The sequence below is a fragment of the Bombina bombina genome, chromosome 7, assembly GCF_027579735.1.
Source record: "Bombina bombina isolate aBomBom1 chromosome 7, aBomBom1.pri, whole genome shotgun sequence".
Classification (NCBI taxonomy): Eukaryota; Metazoa; Chordata; class Amphibia; order Anura; family Bombinatoridae; genus Bombina; species Bombina bombina.
The window spans coordinates 213,827,479-213,845,822 of record NC_069505.1 but is presented as its reverse complement, the minus strand read 5'-3'; the positions used below and the strand labels follow the sequence as shown (position 1 = coordinate 213,845,822).

The 18,344-nt window shown below is 38.3% G+C and overlaps 1 protein-coding gene across 1 annotated transcript; it reads right to left on the bottom strand.

Moving 5' to 3' along the window:
* Positions 1 to 8,674: 8,674 nt before the first annotated feature.
* ASCL3 (achaete-scute family bHLH transcription factor 3) lies at positions 8,675 to 9,205 on the bottom strand. Its single transcript, XM_053689340.1, has one exon. The coding sequence runs from the start codon at positions 9,203 to 9,205 to the stop codon at positions 8,675 to 8,677; it is 531 nt and encodes a 176-aa protein (XP_053545315.1).
* Between the last annotated feature and the right edge of the window lie 9,139 nt (positions 9,206 to 18,344).

Here is an 18,344-nt window from a genome sequence, read left to right as displayed (position 1 = left end):
TTATAAAACACAAATTAAACCCACCTGTGTGAATCAATCTCCAGAGAAAACAAATAGTGTTTTTGATGTGTATGTGTGTGTGTGTATATATATATATATATATATATATATATATATATATATATATATATATATACAGTTGTATGCAAAAGTTTAGGCACCCCTGACAATTTCCATGATTGTCATTTATAAATAATTGGGAGTTTGGATCAGCGATTTCATTTTGATCTATCAAATAACTGAAGGACACAGTAATATTTCAGTAGTGAAATTAGGTTTGTTGGATTAACAGAAAATGTGCAATATGCATCAAAACAAAATTAGAAATATCAGAAATATTGCATCAATATTTAGTAGAGCCTCCTTTAGCAGAAATAACAGCCTCTAGATGCTTCCTATAGCCTGTAATGAGTGTCTGGATTCTGGAAGAAGGTATTTTGGACCATTCCTCCTTGCAAAACATCTCCAGTTCAGTTCGGTTTGATGGTTGCCGTGCATGGACAGCCCCCATCAAATCACCAAACAGATTTTCAATGATATTCAGGTCTGGGGACTTGGATGGCCATTCCAGAATGTTTTTACTTGTTCCTCTGCATAAATGCCAGAGTAGATTATGAGCAGTGTTTTGGGTCGTTGTCTTGTTGAAATATCCAGCCCCGGCGTAACTTCAAATTTGTGACTGATTCCTCAACATTATTCTCAAGTATCTGCTGATATTGAGTAGAATCCATTCAACCCTCAATGTTAACAAGATTCCCAGTACCGGCACTGGCCACACAACCCCACAGCATGATGGAACATCCACAAAATTTTACTGTAGGTAGCAAGTGTTTGTCTTGGAACGCTGTGTTCTTTTGCCGCCATGCATAACGCCCCTTATTATGACCAAATAACTCAATCTTTGCTTCATCACTCCACAGCTCCTTCTTCCAAAATGAAGCTGGCTTGTCCAAAAGTGCGTTTGCATACCTAAAGCGTAGCCTGTAGCGTGTGTACAGAAAAGGCTTCTTCCGCATCACTCTCCCATACAGCTTCTCCTTGTGCAAAGTGCGCTGAATTGTTGAACGATGCACAGTGACACCATCTGCAGCAAGATGATGTTGAAGGTCTTTGGAGGTGGTCTGTGGGCTGTTTTTGACCGTTCTCACCATCCTTTGCCTCTCTGATTTTTTACTTGGCCTGCCACTTCTGGCCTTAACAAGAACTGTGCCTGTGTTCTTCCATTTCCTCACTATGTTCCTCACAGTGGACACTGACAGCTTAAATCTCTGCGATAGCTTTTTGTAGCCTTCCCCTAAACCATAATGTTGAACAATCTTTGTTTTCAGGTAATTTGAGAGTTGTTTTGAGGCCCCCATGTTGCCACTCTTCAGAGGAGAGTCAAAGAGAACAACAACTTGCAATTGGCCACCTTAAATACCTTTTCTCATGATTGGATGCACCTGTCTATGAAGTTCAAGGCTTAATGGGCTCACCAAACCAATTGTGTGTTCCAATTAATCAGTGCTAGGTAGTTACAGGTATTCAATTCAACAAAATGACAAGGGTGCCCAAATTTATGCACCTGTCTAATTTCGTTTTGATGCATATTGCACATTTTCTGTTAATCCAATAAACCTAATTTCACTACTGAAATATTACTGTGTCCTTCAGTTATTTGATAGATCAAAATGAAATTGTTGATCCAAACACCCAATTATTTATAAATGAAAATCATGGAAATTGTCAGGGGTGCCTAAAGTTTTGCATACGACTGTATTTATGTGTGTGTGTGCTTGTATATAAAATATATAACTTTGTACATATATATGAGACAACACCGAACCTCAATACAAAATAGCTTATGGTGGCAGTGTCTGTGAGTTAAAGGGATATGAAACCCATTTTTTTTTCTTTCATGATTCAGATAGTACATTCAAATTTAAGTAACTTTCTAATTTACTCCTATTATCAAATTTTCTTTGTTCTCTTGATATTTTTTGTTGAAAGGCAGGAATGTAAGAGTAGGAGCCGGACCATTTTTTTGTTCAGCACCTGGGTAGTGCTTGCTGATTGGTGGTATAACAGTGTTATACATTAGCAAGAGCACTAGATGGCACTATGGCAGCAGTTTTATAACAATTTTATACATTAGCAAGAGCACTAGATGGCAGCAGTTTTAAAACAATGTTATACATTAGCAAGAGCACTAGATGGCAGCACTATTTCCTGTCATGCAGTGTTACAGACATGTGCACGCTACTTATGTAGGTATCTCTTTAACATGAGAATGATGCAAATTTGATAATAGAAGTAAATTGGAAACTTTTTTGACATTGTATTCTCTATCTGAATCATTAAAGAAAAATTTGGGGTTTATGTCCCTTTAAGCAAATTAGATATTAAAGGGACATGAACCAAATTTTTTCTTTAATGATTCAAACAGAACAAACATTTTTAAACAACTTTCCAATTTACTTCTATTGTCAGTTGAAGGAGCAGCGATGCACTACTGGGAGTTAGCTGAACACACTGGTAAGACAATGACAAGAGGCATTAATCTGCAGCCACCAATCAGCAGCAAGCTCCCACCTCATGAGCATACCTAGGTTTACTTTTGGGTTTCATGTCCCTTTCACATACATAGTAATATAATAGATGAGGTTGAAAAAAGACAGAAGTTTGTAGAGTACAACCTATAGAAATCTTAATATACTTAAAAGCTCCAGTTGATCTTAAATTAATCCCATTTAAAAGTTAACCCATTAAACACCAGCAATCAAATCCCTGAATTATGTTTCTAGCTAGAAATGTATCCAAACCATTTTTAAATGTATCTAAGGTATAGGCATTTACTACCTCCTTAGGTAATGAGTTCCATTAGAGGAACATTCTGCTTATTCCACTTTCCTCACATTGATTAAGATCCATTGCTACTCCCCTATAGATAACTTTAGAACAGGGGTCCACAAATGTAGAATAAATAAATAGCTAATGTCAAGCTGTACATTAAAGGGATAATAAAAGGCCAAGTGTGTTTGTCCGAAGCTGTAATGCGCAGTATAGACAGCGCGAGGACAAACACACCTGGCCTAAGAGTCTACCTGATGTGCTGTCCACGGCGTGACAACAGTGGGCGTGAATGGGCGTGGGCGGGTTTTGCCCGGGAGTGACCAGGTGTGGCGGGGGGCGGGACTGGTCGTGGTCATGCACGTGCGAGAGAGAAAGATCAATAGAGAGGGGGGAGAGAGAGAGAAAGAGAGGGGGAGAGAGCAAAAGAGATGGGAAAGAGCAAAAGAGAGGGGAAGAGAGCAAAAGAGAGGGGAAGAGAGCAAAAGAGAGGGGAGAGAGAGCAAAAGAGAGGGGAAAGAGCAAAAGAGAGGGGAAAGAGCAAAATAGAGGGAAGAGAGAGCAAAAGAGAGGGGGAGAGAGAGAGAGAGAGCAAAAGTGAGGGAGAGAGAGAAAAATAGAGGGGGGGAAGAGAGAGAGCAAAAGAGAGGGGTAGAGAGAGAGCAAAAGAGAGGGGGGAGAGAGAGAAAGAGAGAGCAAAAGAGAGGGGGAAAGATAGAGTGCAAAAGAGAGGGGGGGGAGAGAGAGCAAAAGAGAGGGAGAGAGTGCAAAAGAGAGGGGGGAGAAAGCAAAAGAAAGGGGGAGACTATGGCCTAGATTTAGAGTTCGGCGGTAGCCGTCAAAACCAGCGTTAGAGGCTCCTAACGCTGGTTTTGGCCGCCCGCTGGTATTTGGAGTCAGTGATTAAAGGGTCTAACGCTCACTTTACAGCCGCGACTTTTCCATACCGCAGATCCCCCTACGCCATTTGCGTAGCCTATCTTTTCAATGGGATCTTTCTAACGCTGGTATTTAGAGTCGTTTCTGCAGTGAGCGTTAGAGCTCTAACGACAAGATTCCAGCCGCCTGAAAAAAGCAGGAGTTAAGAGCTTTCTGGCTAACGCCGGTTCATAAAGCTCTTAACTACTGTACCCTAAACTACACTAACACCCATAAACTACCTATGTACCCCTAAACCGAGCTCCCCCCACATCGCCGCCACTCGATTAAAATTTTTAACCCCTAATCTGCCGACCGCCACCTACGTTATACTTATGTACCCCTAATCTGCTGCCCCTAACCCCGCCGACCCCTATATTATATTTATTAACCCCTAACTTGCCCCACACAACGTCGCCGCAAGCTACTTAAAATAATTAACCCCTAATCTTCCGACCGCAAATCGCCGCCACCTACGTTATCCCTATGTACCCCTAATCTTCTGCCCCTAACATCGCCGACCCCTATGTTATATTTATTAACCCCTAATCTGCCCCCCACAACGTCGCCGACACCTACCTACACTTATTAACCCCTAATCTGCCGACCGGACCTGAGCGCTACTATAATAAAGTTATTAACCCCTAATCCGCCTCACTAACCCTATCATAAATAGTATTAACCCCTAATCTGCCCTCCCTAACATCGCCGACACCTACCTTCAATTATTAACCCCTAATCTGCCGACCGGAGCTCACCGCTATTCTAATAAATGTATTAACCCCTAAAGCTAAGTCTAACCCTAACACTAACACCCCCCTAAGTTAAATATAATTTTTATCTAACGAAATAAATTAACTCTTATTAAATAAATGATTCCTATTTAAAGCTAAATACTTACCTGTAAAATAAATCCTAATATAGCTACAATATAAATTACATTTATATTATAGCTATTTTAGGATTAATATTTATTTTACAGGTAACTTTGTATTTATTTTAACCAGGTACAATAGCTATTAAATAGTTAAGAACTATTTAATAGTTACCTAGTTAAAATAATTACAAATTTACCTGTAAAATAAATCCTAACCTAAGATATAATTAAACCTAACACTACCCTATCAATAAAATAATTAAATAAACTACCTACAATTACCTACAATTAACCTAACACTACACTATCAATAAATTAATTAAACACAATTGCTACAAATAAATACAATTAAATAAACTATCTAAAGTACAAAAAATAAAAAAGAACTAAGTTACAGAAAATAAAAAAATATTTACAAACATAAGAAAAATATTACAACAATTTTAAACTAATTACACCTACTCTAAGCCCCCTAATAAAATAACAAAGACCCCCAAAATAAAAAATTCCCTACCCTATTCTAAATTTAAAAAGTTACAAGCTCTTTTACCTTACCAGCCCTGAACAGGGCCCTTTGCGGGGCATGCCCCAAGAAGTTCAGCTCTTTTGCCTGTAAAAGAAAACATACAATACCCCCCCCCCAACATTACAACCCACCACCCACATACCCATAATCTAACCCAAACCCCCCTTAAATAAACCTAACACTAAGCCCCTGATGATCTTCCTACCTTGTCTTCACCATGCCAGGTTCACCGATCCGTCCTGGCTCCAAGATCTTCATCCAACCCAAGCGGGGGTTGGCGATCCATAATCCGGTGCTCCAAAGTCTTCCTCCTATCCGGCAAGAAGAGGACATCCGGACCGGCAAACATCTTCTCCAAGCGGCATCTTCTATGTTCTTCCATCCGATGACGACCGGCTCCATCTTGAAGACCTCCAGCGTGGATCCATCCTCTTCTTCCGACGACTAGATGACGAATGACGGTTCCTTTAAGGGACGTCATCCAAGATGGCGTCCCTCGAATTCCGATTGGCTGATAGGATTCTATCAGCCAATCGGAATTAAGGTAGGAATTTTCTGATTGGCTGATGGAATCAGCCAATCAGAATCAAGTTCAATCCGATTGGCTGATCCAATCAGCCAATCAGATTGAGCTCGCATTCTATTGGCTGTTCCGATCAGCCAATACAATGCGAGCTCAATCTGATTGGCTGATTGGATCAGCCAATCGGATTGAACTTGATTCTGATTGGCTGATTCCATCAGCCAATCAGAAAATTCCTACCTTAATTCCGATTGGCTGATAGAATCCTATCAGCCAATCGGAATTCGAGGGACGCCATCTTGGATGACGTCCCTTAAAGGAACCGTCATTCGTCGTCTAGTCATCGGAAGAAGAGGATGGATCCGCGCTGGAGGTCTTCAAGATGGAGTCGGTCGTCATCGGATGGAAGAACATAGAAGATGCCGCTTGGAGAAGATGTTTGCCGGTCCGGATGTCCTCTTCTTGCCGGATAGGAGGAAGACTTTGGAGCACCGGATTATGGATCGCCAACCCCCGCTTGGGTTGGATGAAGATCTTGGAGCCAGGACGGATCGGTGAACCTGGCATGGTGAAGACAAGGTAGGAAGATCATCAGGGGCTTAGTGTTAGGTTTATTTAAGGGGGGTTTGGGTTAGATTAGGGGTATGTGGGTGGTGGGTTGTAATGTTGGGGGGGGGTATTGTATGTTTTTTTTTACAGGCAAAAGAGCTGAAATTCTTGGGGCATGCCCCGCAAAGGGCCCTGTTCAGGGCTGGTAAGGTAAAAGAGCTTGTAATTTTTGTATTTTAGAATAGGGTAGGGAATTTTTTATTTTGGGGGTCTTTGTTATTTTATTAGGGGGCTTAGAGTAGGTGTAATTAGTTTAAAATTGTTTGTAAATATTTTTTTATTTTCTGTAACTTAGTTCTTTTTTATTTTTTGTACTTTAGATAGTTTATTTAATTGTATTTATTTGTAGCAATTGTGTTTAATTAATTTATTGATAGTGTAGTGTTAGGTTAATTGTAGGTAATTGTAGGTAGTTTATTTAATTATTTTATTGATAGGGTAGTGTTAGGTTTAATTATAACTTAGGTTAGGATTTATTTTACAGGTAAATTTGTAATTATTTTAACTAGGTAACTATTAAATAGTTCTTAACTATTTAATAGCTATTGTACCTGGTTAAAATAAATACAAAGTTACCTGTAAAATAAATATTAATCCTAAAATAGCTATAATATAAATGTAATTTATATTGTAGCTATATTAGGATTTATTTTACAGGTAAGTATTTAGCTTTAAATAGGAATCATTTATTTAATAAGAGTTAATTTATTTCGTTAGATAAAAATTATATTTAACTTAGGGGGGTGTTAGTGTTAGGGTTAGACTTAGCTTTAGGGGTTAATACATTTATTAGAATAGCGGTGAGCTCCGGTCGGCAGATTAGGGGTTAATAATTGAAGGTAGGTGTCGGCGATGTTAGGGAGGGCAGATTAGGGGTTAATACTATTTATGATAGGGTTAGTGAGGCGGATTAGGGGTTAATAACTTTATTATAGTAGCGCTCAGGTCCGGTCGGCAGATTAGGGGTTAATAAGTGTAGGTAGGTGTCGGCGACGTTGTGGGGGGCAGATTAGGGGTTAATAAATATAACATAGGGGTCGGCGATGTTAGGGCAGCAGATTAGGGGTACATAGGGATAACGTAGGTGGCGGCGGTTTACGGAGCGGCAGATTAGGGGTTAAAAGTGTAATGCAGGGGTCAGCGATAGCGGGGGCGGCAGATTAGGGGTTAATAAGTGTAAGGCTAGGGGTGTTTAGACTCGGGGTACATGTTAGAGTGTTAGGTGCAGACGTAGGAAGTGTTTCCCCATAGGAAACAATGGGGCTGCGTTAGGAGCTGAACGCTGCTTTTTTGCAGGTGTTAGGTTTTTTTTCAGCTCAAACAGCCCCATTGTTTCCTATGGGAGAATCGTGCACGAGCACGTTTTTGAGGCCGGCCGCGTCCGTAAGCAACTCTGGTATCGAGAGTTGTATTTGCGGTAAAAATGCTCTACGCTCCTTTTTTGGAGCCTAACGCAGCATTTGTTTGAACTCTCGATACCAGAGTTAAATTTATGGTGCGGCCAGAAAAAAACCCGCGGAGCGTTAACAGCCCTTTTACCGCCAAACTCCAAATCTAGCCGAGAGAGAGCAAAAGAGAGGGGGAGAGAGCAAAAGAGCGGGGAGAGAGAGGGGGGAAAGAGTGAGGGGGGAGAGAGAGAGCAAAAGAAAGGGGGGAGAGAGAGTAAAAGAGAGGGGGAGAGAGAGAGCAAAAGAGAGGGGGAGAGAGAGAGCAAAAGAGAGGGGAGAGAGAGCAAAAGAGAGGGGGAGAGAGAGAGAGCACAAAAGTGAGGCGGGAGAGAGAGAGCGCAAAAGAGAGGGGGGGAAGAGAGGGGGGGAGAGAGAGCGCAAAAGAGAGGGGTCAGAGAAAGCACACAAGAGAGAGGGGAGAGAGAGCAAAAGAGAGGGGGAGAGACAGCAAGGGGTGGGACCGCTGTACTGCAAAAAAAATGGCAGTGTGAATGGGCTTTAGGACTAGTTATAGTATAAAGGAGGAGCGTTTCACATTGTATTACAGTTGTGTATGTTAATGGCCGCTTCTATATGGTCTCTCTCTAGCAGTGGTGATGTGGGAGCTGTTCTAATCAAGTAAAGTAACACATATACCGCTGTGCTTTCTTCATTATGAGATTTAATTTAAATGTAATATTTTATTTAACATTGATCTATATGTTCAAAAGGTGCTTTCATAAGAGAGGCCATTTAAATCTCCCTTTGTGGGTACAGATTAGACTAGTCAGTGATTAATTTTAATTGACTAGTTAACTCATATGTACTCCTTAAAATATACCAAGCCTTGAGAGTTGAACCTGAATATATATAAAATATGAAAATGTTAAAGAAAATTCAGTGAGTTTAAACATATTTTGACATTTACGTATCACTCTGTTTTAAAAACACAGTTAAAGGAACAGTCAGTATCTCTGATATGTATTTGAGCTTCTCTGTTTGAGATGTTCCTGCTGGAATGTTCTAGAAGCTTCCGTAGTCTCACAACTGAGGACATCCTGAAGATGTTTAATGTACTTAATGGCAGCTCTTAGTGTTTGTACTTTGCTGAGACGTTTTTCAAGATATTCCTGAGGCAGGTGCCTCCTGAGCTTGGCATATCCTTCATTTACGCATTTCACTCTCTGTCTCTCCCTCTCGTTCCTTTTTCGAATATATGAGGGTCCATAGTAACTTTCCTGATACCCATATTTAGGGCAGGTGGATAGAGATGGGATGTTGTAGAGACTTTGGTAATAATGTTCTACCATAGCCATAGGCTGGTCAGGAGCATATGAAAGCAGCGTCAGATCTTGTGCGCAGGAGAAGTGTGAGGCCTCAGCGTGTAAATTAACTGCAGGGTCCACATAAAAGGGCAGGGATAGCTGAACAGCACTATGTGAATCAGTAACAACTGGAGCCTTCTCAGGCAGGCAGCTGTAGATGCAACTTTCCATTGGAGTTTTTCCACCTAAAAAAGAGAGTGGGGGAGAGATTAGGACAGTGGGTAGATGCTCAACTTCAACCCATAGTACAGTCACTACCTGGTTTTTTAAGAGATACTAAGCACTTATTGAGATTATTGCAGAATACAAGTTGGAGTAAAGGTTTCATTTTTGTCACTATAGACGTTGTTTCTCTTTATTCCTGTATACCCCATAGTTTGGGCGTTACTGCTGTCAAAAATATGCTAGTAAGATATTCTGATTGTGGTCCGGACCTCATTGACTTCATATTTGAGGCGATCTCCTTTTTACTTGATCACAATTACTTTATCTTTAATGGTGAATTTTTCATGCAACTAAGAGGCACTGCGATGGGGGCGAAATTTGCCCTATTGTATGCTAATTTATATCTGGCAGATTTTGAGAGATTAGCAATATTTATTGAATCTAACATCTATAAAGATAACATCAAATGTTATACAAAATTTATATATGATGTACTAATGATATGGGATGGACCTACTTATACCTTGAATGACTTTGTAAAACATTTAAATGATAACACTGGGAATTTGCATTTCACATTTAACATTTCAGAAACCAGTATGCCATATTTGGATTATTATTATTATTATCAGTTATTTGTAGAGTGCCAACAGATTCTGCAGCCCTATAAACATAGGCGGAATACAAGGAAACATTTATAGGGATCAGACGGGTAGAGGGCCCTGCCAAGAGTCGCACTGTTGAAGTCAGCTCTAAAGAAGGTGATCTACAAACAGCATGGCTCTTATGCTTACATGCTAAGGGGGTTCAAGGGGATAGCAATGGAGGAGAGGAAATGGTATAAAGAAAGGTTAGTGTAGGTTGTATGCATCCCTGAACATCCAAGCGGGCCAACGTCTTCATCCAAGCGGGCCAACGTCTTCATCCAACCGGGCAGAAGTCTTCATCCAGACAGCATCTTCTATCTTCATCCATCCGGCGTGGAGCGGCTCCGTCTTCAAGACATCCGACGCTGAGCATCCTCTTCTTTCGACATCTTCTTTACAATGAGGTTTTCCTTTAAATGACGTCATCCAAGATGGCATCCCTTAAAATTCCGATTGGTTGATAGAATTCTATCAGCCAATCGGAATTAAGGTTGAAAAAATCCTGCTGTTGCAATTAGCCAATAGGATTGAGCTTTCATCCTATTGGCTGATCCAATCAGCCAATAGGATTGAGCTTGCATTCTATTGGCTATTCCAATCAGCCAATAGAATGCGAGCTCAATCCTATTGGCTGATTGGATCAGCTAATAGGATGAAAGCTCAATTATATTGGCTGATTACAACAGCCAATAGGATTTTTTCAACCTTAAATCCGATTGGCTGATAGAATTCTATCAGCCAATCGGAATCTAAGGGACACCATCTTGGATGACGTCATTTAAAGGAAAACCTCATTGTAAAGAAGACGTCGAAAGAAGAGGATGCTCAGCGTCGGATGTCTTGAAGATGGAGCTGCTCCGCGCCGGATGGATGAAGATAGAAGATGCTGTCTGGATGAAGACTTCTGCCAGGTTGGATGAAGACTTCTGCCAGGTTGGATGAAGACGCCGGCCGCTTGGATGAAGACTTCTGCCGCTTTGTTGAGGATGGATGTCGGGTCTTCAGAAACTGTAAGTTGATCTTCGGGGGTTAGTGTTAGGTTTTTTAAGGGTTTATTGGGTGGGTTTTAAGTTTAGATTAGGGTTTGGGCAAGGAAAAAGAGCTAAATGCCCTTTAAAGGGCAATGCCCATCCAAATGCCCTTTTAAGGGCCATTGGTAGTTTATTGTAGGCTAGGTTATTTTTATTTTGGGGGGGCTTTTTTATTTTCATAGGGCTCTTAGATTAGGTGTAATTAGTTTAAATATTTGATATATTTTTTTATTTTGTGTAACTTAGTGTTTTTTTGTTTTTTTTTAACTTAGTGTTTGTTATTTTGTGTAACTTAGTTGTTAGTTTTTTGTAACTTTCTCATTTTTAATAGTAGATTTAAATTATTTGAGTAGGGTTAGGTTTTTAACTATATAATATATTTAATTTAATTTGTAGTTTAATGTAATGTTAGTATGACAGTTAGGGTAGATTAATTATTAGTTTAATATAGTTTAATGTAATTTTAGTATAACAGTTAGGGTAGGCTAATTAATAGTTTAATATCGTTTAATTTAAATCTAAAGGTAAGTTTTAATTTATTATAAGATAGGGATGAGTTAATATTTAATATAAAGTTAGCGGGTTGTTAGGTTTAGGGGTTAATAGGTTAATTTAGTTTATGGCAATGTGGGGGGCTGGCGGTTTAGGGGTTAATAGGTTGAGTAAGTGGTAGTGATGTGGGAGGCCAGGGGTTTAGTGGTTAATAACTTTATTTAGTTGCGGTGGGATCTGGGAGCAGAGGGATAGGGTTTAATACATTTAATTTAAGAGGTTTGTGGCACTCAAAAAAATGTTTTTGGAATAATCTATTTTAGGTGCAACGTGCATGCAGCCACTAGTAATAATATATACACATGAAAAAAGAAAGGACTAATGATACAAACTCAAAAGTCAAAGAATGGCAAGGCCGCACCAATGCATATTGTAACCAATCTTGTATTTATTGTGAGAACAAAAAAGTAACACTTAACGCCATTTTTATGACTAATAAATTCAAAGAATCGCATCACATAAAATACATGGAGTGAATAAATTCAGATATAATCAAATTATTGTCAGAGCATAGTGCAGGGAGTGCATACAGCACGCTCCCAACCTGTTAGCACGTCTAACTGATAGACAGAATATGCTCTATGGAACAAAATGCAAACAAAGTGATGAAGCTGAAATGGTGCGTTTGATTACCCCCTATAATTGTCACTGGGGGAAGTTGCGTAAACCTTGGCACATTTTGCATACTGATAAATCATTACAGAATTTCCTTTCCCCTTATCCATTATTAACTGCCAAAAGAGCAGTTAGTTTAAGAGATACTCTAGTCTAGTGCATTCTGAATTTGAAAGATGTTTATCCCCAGAAAACTGGCTAAGTAAATTACAAAAAAAGAGTTGGATGTCATCCTTGTGGCAAGTGCACGTACTGCAGTCATATACAAAAATACTAAAACATTTGGTACCAATCCAAATAAATTGTTTAAAATTAGACCATGGATAACTTGTAACACATCAGGGGTCATCTATCTATTGTCCTGCTCCTGTCCCAAATTTTACATTGGGAAAACTGTGAGGGAGCAAAAAGACCGAGTTATGGAGCATAGAAATGACATAAAGCATAAGGTTGTTGATAGTCCAGTGGCTAGGCACTTCGCTTTATGTCATGATGCTAGCTACTCCTGTTTAAAAGTTACTGGTATTGAACATCCTAAAATAAAGAGAAGAGGAGGGAATGATTGATGACCAAATTCTTCTCCAACAAGAATCAAAATGGATGTATGGATTGCAAAGTTTAGCCCCTAAGGGGTTAAATGAAAAAATTGAATATGCCTGTTTCCTATAATAAATTATTCATTTATGTATTTGAACAAACTGGAATGTATAATTTTGTTTATGGTTTGTTGTTTTCTCCTCTCTGTGTTCCACTAATATGCTTAGTATAAGCTATGATGATCTCAGCAGTACGAGTAGAGAAATGAATTGATTCAAATTGATACTATTGCCAAGTTGTTGCTTCTTTCTAAGTAACCAGCCTGATACATTTACACTTTGTTAATAAGTCTGTATCACCAAAAGTTTGTTGTATAGCTTTAAGAAAGCATATGAAACAATTGAATGGAAGATATAAAAAGCCGCTTAGGCTCAATGACAGCTATCTGACGAAGCCCTGGCCAAGCCCTAAGTGGGAGGGGCGAAACACGTCATCGGCACAATACACATGGTGTTTGGTGAAAACTTAACGGTCTGTTATGCTAACAAGTATCGCTTCTAGAGCGTATGTCATCAGCAGCAAACCAAGGTTGTAACACTGTTACGGAATAAAGTTTCCTGGATACTACCGATTACCCAGCACAGCTTCATTATGGGATCTTTGTGCTTTGCTTAAGGCGCACCATCCTAGTGCTGTTTGGTATCGATAGCAGCCCTTCCAATCCGGTGGATTGATCATTAATCATAAGGTACTTTTGCAAGCGAAGTTATTTCATTTTTTCCACTGCATACAAGTATAATTCCTTTGGGATTGATCCTCAACTAATATAATTGCACTGGAACCTTTACAGCATTTGGATGTGGACATTTATCGTGTTAATATCAACCTTGATTTTTGAACTTTTGGAGCGTGCTGTTGCACTAAGTGCTCCCCTGTTTGTTGCTAAACCAGTATATTAATTGAAGTCAGGTTGGGAGCGTGCTGTATGCACTAAGTGCTCCCTGCACTATTGTCTGTTAATAATTTGATTATATCTGAATTTATTCACTCCATGTATTTTATGTGATGCGATACTTTGTATTTATTAGTCATAAAAATGGCGTTAAGTGTTACTTTTTTGTTCTCACAATAAATACAAGATTGGTTACAATATGCATTGGTGTGGCCTTGCCATTCTTTGACTTTTGGGTTAATACATTTAGTTAGTTGCGGCAGTGTCGGTGAGCGGCGGGATAGGGGTTAATAACTTTATTAGAGTTGCGCTGGACTCCGGGAGCAGCGCATAGGGGTTAATAACTTTATTAGAGTTGCGGTGGACTCCGGGAGCAGCGGATAGGGGTTAATAAATTTATTTAGTTGCGGCGGGATAGGGGTTAAACATTTGAGTATAGTGGGGGTGTTTACTGACAGGGTATAAATAAAGCTGGGAAAAAACCGAATAGCAGCGAGATCGATGACTGTTAGTTAACAACAGTCCGCTGCTCATCGCCCCGTACTTGGTGCGCAGCTTTTTGACAGCTTTTTATATAAATATGGAGAGCATATTCAGGTTCGCAGCCGCGATGTTAGGCGATGTTAGGCGAGCGTATTGGTGCCGTCGAATGCAAGAAAGTTTACGGCTTGATAAGTAGGCCTCAGTGTATCTGTCTTGTGATTGGTTAAGTTGAACAACTCCACTTGCAATTTAATACCTGCAACTACACCTGTTCTACAGCTCTGATGAAGTGCTGTTGAGGCAGGAAAACGCGCCAGCCGCAGTTTCTATTTGCTGTGCCCTTTTTGTTCTTTTTAAGATATTTCCAATAAAATGGACGTTTTAACTAGTTGATTCTCCCCCGACTTATGATTTTGGAACCGCTACTTTGTTGTTTCTAAAAAGGAGAGTGCATTGTTCTACAGTTAAATAGCAAACTAATGTTATTTGTAATTACACAGCGCACATAATGACATAACAAGCGTACTGAGCTCAATAGAAGGTAAAGCTTTGTGTGCCAGAACATCTAATTGTAACATAAAATCGCTGTACCTTTGTATTTAGTCTGAATCTCAATATTATAAAGAGTTTACAAAGCTTTAAAATAAAAAAAACGTCCTGTAAATAGGCTGACAATACAATCGACAAGAGATTTCACAGTAGTTTTTCTATTTAAAAAAAATCCCCAGAAGAGGCAGAAAGCTCTATTAGAAAAGTCTATTCAATCTATATAATAAAAGCAAATTATTTTTATTCTTTATTGTTAGATTTGTTTCTCACCTTCGTTACTGAAAACTCTTTGCTCTTTATTCCTTCTCTCATTTTACCTCCTTCAGTACAGACAGTTTGTTTAAACAAATAATAATAATGAAGCACTGATCAAGCATGGTCGCTGAATTAAAGGGACATAAACCCCACAATTTGTCTTTCAGGATTCAAATAGAGCAGCAATTTTACACAACTTTCCAATTTACTTCTATTATCAAGTTGTGTCTGCATCACTATATGGCAGCAGTTTTATAACAATGTTATACATTAGCAGGAGCACTAGATGGCAGCAGTTTTATAATAATGTTATACATTAGCAAGAGCACTAGATGGCAGCAGTTTTATAACAATGTTATACATTAGCAGGAGCACTAGATGGCAGCAGTTTTATAATAATGTTATACATTAGCAAGAGCACTAGATGGCAGCAGTTTTATAACAATGTTATACATTAGCAAGAGCACTAGATGGCAGCAGTTTTATAACAATGTTATACATTAGCAAGAGCACTAGATGGCAGCAGTTTTATAACAATGTTATACATTAGCAGGAGCACTAGATGGCAGCAGTTTTATAATAATGTTATACATTAGCAAGAGCACTAGATGGCAGCAGTTTTATAACAATGTTATACATTAGCAAGAGCACTAGATGGCAGCAGTTTTATAACAATGTTATACATTAGCAAGAGCACTAGATGGCAGCAGTTTTATAACAATGTTATACATTAGCAAGAGCACTAGATGGCAGCAGTTTTATAATAATGTTATACATTAGCAAGAGCACTAGATGGCAGCAGTTTTATAACAATGTTATACATTAGCAAGAGCACTAGATGGCAGCAGTTTTATAACAATGTTATACATTAGCAAGAGCACTATATGGCAGCAGTTTTGCAAGAAGGTTATACATTAGCACTAGATGGCAGCACTATTTCCTGTCATGTAGTGCTCCAGTCATGTGCACAATACCTATCTAGATATCTCTTCAACAAAGAATAACATGAGAATGAAGCAAATTTGATAACAGAAGTAAATTGGAAACTTTTTATTTTTAAATTGTATGCTCTGTCTGACTCATGAAACAAAAATGTTGTTTAAAGGGACATTACACAGTATGAGATTGTAATATAAAATGTTTAAGTATGTGTAGTAACAAAACACAATGTTGCATTGTAATTATCTATTTAGTCCAATTTCCCTTTAATTTAACTCAGAACATTGTGCGTTTTCTCAATTCCACGAAGTTTATATTATATGATGGACTCTGCCATGTTGGAACCTAGGTTTTCACCCATGTCTTCTGCTGAGGACAACTTGGGACAGATATAGAACAGGCAATAAAATACAGTGTGTAAAAAAAGGTTTTGTGGAAAACCTGTTTGATATTTACTTTATTCCACACAGCCTTGTTTGTACATTACTGTAACAATCCTATATCTCACACAACCTTGTTTGTACATTACTGTAACAATCCTGTATCTCACACATCCTTGTTTGTACATTACTGTAACAATCCTGTATCTCACACAGCCTTGTTTGTACATTACTGTAGCAATCCTATATTTCACACAGCCTTGTTTGTACATTACTGTAGCAATCCTATATTTCCCACATCCTTGTTTGTACATTACTGTAACAATCCTATATTTCACACCGCCTTGTTTGTACATTACTGTAACAATCCTATATTTCACACAACCTTGTTTGTACATTACTGTAACAATCCTATATTTCACACCGCCTTGTTTGTACATTACTGTAACAATCCTATATCTCACACAACCTTGTTTGTACATTACTGTAACAATCCTATATCTCACACAACCTTGTTTGTACATTACTGTAACAATCCTATATTTCACACAACCTTGTTTGTACATTACTGTAACAATCCTATATCTCACACAACCTTGTTTGTACATTACTGTAACAATCCTATATTTCACACATCCTTGTTTGTACATTACTGTAACAATCCTATATTTCACACATCCTTGTTTGTACATTACTGTAACAATCCTATATCTCACACAACCTTGTTTGTACATTACTGTAACAATCCTATATTTCACACATCCTTGTTTGTACATTACTGTAACAATCCTATATTTCACACATCCTTGTTTGTACATTACTGTAACAATCCTGTATTTCCCACATCCTTGTTTGTACATTACTGTAACAATCCTATATTTCACACATCCTTGTTTGTACATTACTGCAACAATCCTATATTTCACACAGCATTGTTTGTACATTACTGCAACAATCCTATATCTCACACATCCTTGTTTGTACATTACTGTAACATTCATGTATCTCACACATCCTTGTTTGTACATTACTGTAGCAATCCTGTATCTCACACATCCTTGTTTGTACATTAATGTAACAATCCTATATTTCACGCAGTCTTGTTTGTACATTACTGTAACAATCCTATATTTCACACATCCTTGTTTGTACATTACTGCAACAATCCTATATCTCACACATCCTTGTTTGTACATTACTGTAACATTCATGTATCTCACACATCCTTGTTTGTACATTACTGTAGCAATCCTGTATCTCACACATCCTTGTTTGTACATTAATGTAACAATCCTATATTTCACGCAGTCTTGTTTGTACATTACTGTAGCAATCCTATATTTCACACAGCCTTGTTTGTACATTACTTTAAAAATCCTATATCTCACACAACCTTGTTTGTACATTACTGTAACAATCCTATATCTCACACAGTGTTGTTTGTACATTACTGTAACAATCCTATATCTCACACAGTGTTGTTTGTACATTACTGTAACAATCCTATATCTCACACAGTGTTGTTTGTAGATTACTGTAACAATCCTATATTTCACACATCTTTGTGCATTACTGTAACACTCCTGTATCTCACACATCCTTGTTTGTACATTACTGTAACAATCCTGTATTTCACACAGCCTTGTTTGTACATTAATGTAACAATCCTATATTTCACACAGCATTGTTTGTACATAACTGCAACAATCCTATATTTCACACATCCTTGTTTGTACATTACTGTAACAATCCTATATTTCACACAGTCTTGTTTGTACATTACTGTAACAATCTTATATTTCACACAGTCTTGTTTGTACATTACTGTAACAATCTTATATTTCACACAGCCTTGTTTGTACATTACTGTAACAATCCTATATTTCACACAGTCTTGTTTGTACATTACTGTAACAATCCTATATTTCACACAGTCTTGTTTGTACATTACTGTAGCAATCCTATATTTCACACATCCTTGTTTGTACAATAATGTAACAATCCTATATTTCACACAGTCTTGTTTGTACATTACTGTAACAATCTTATATTTCACACAGCCTTGTTTGTACATTACTGTAACAATCCTATATTTCACACAGTCTTGTTTGTACATTAATGTAACAATCTTATATTTCACACAGCCTTGTTTGTACATTACTGTAACAATTCTATATTTTAGACATGTGCGTTTCGTTTCATTCC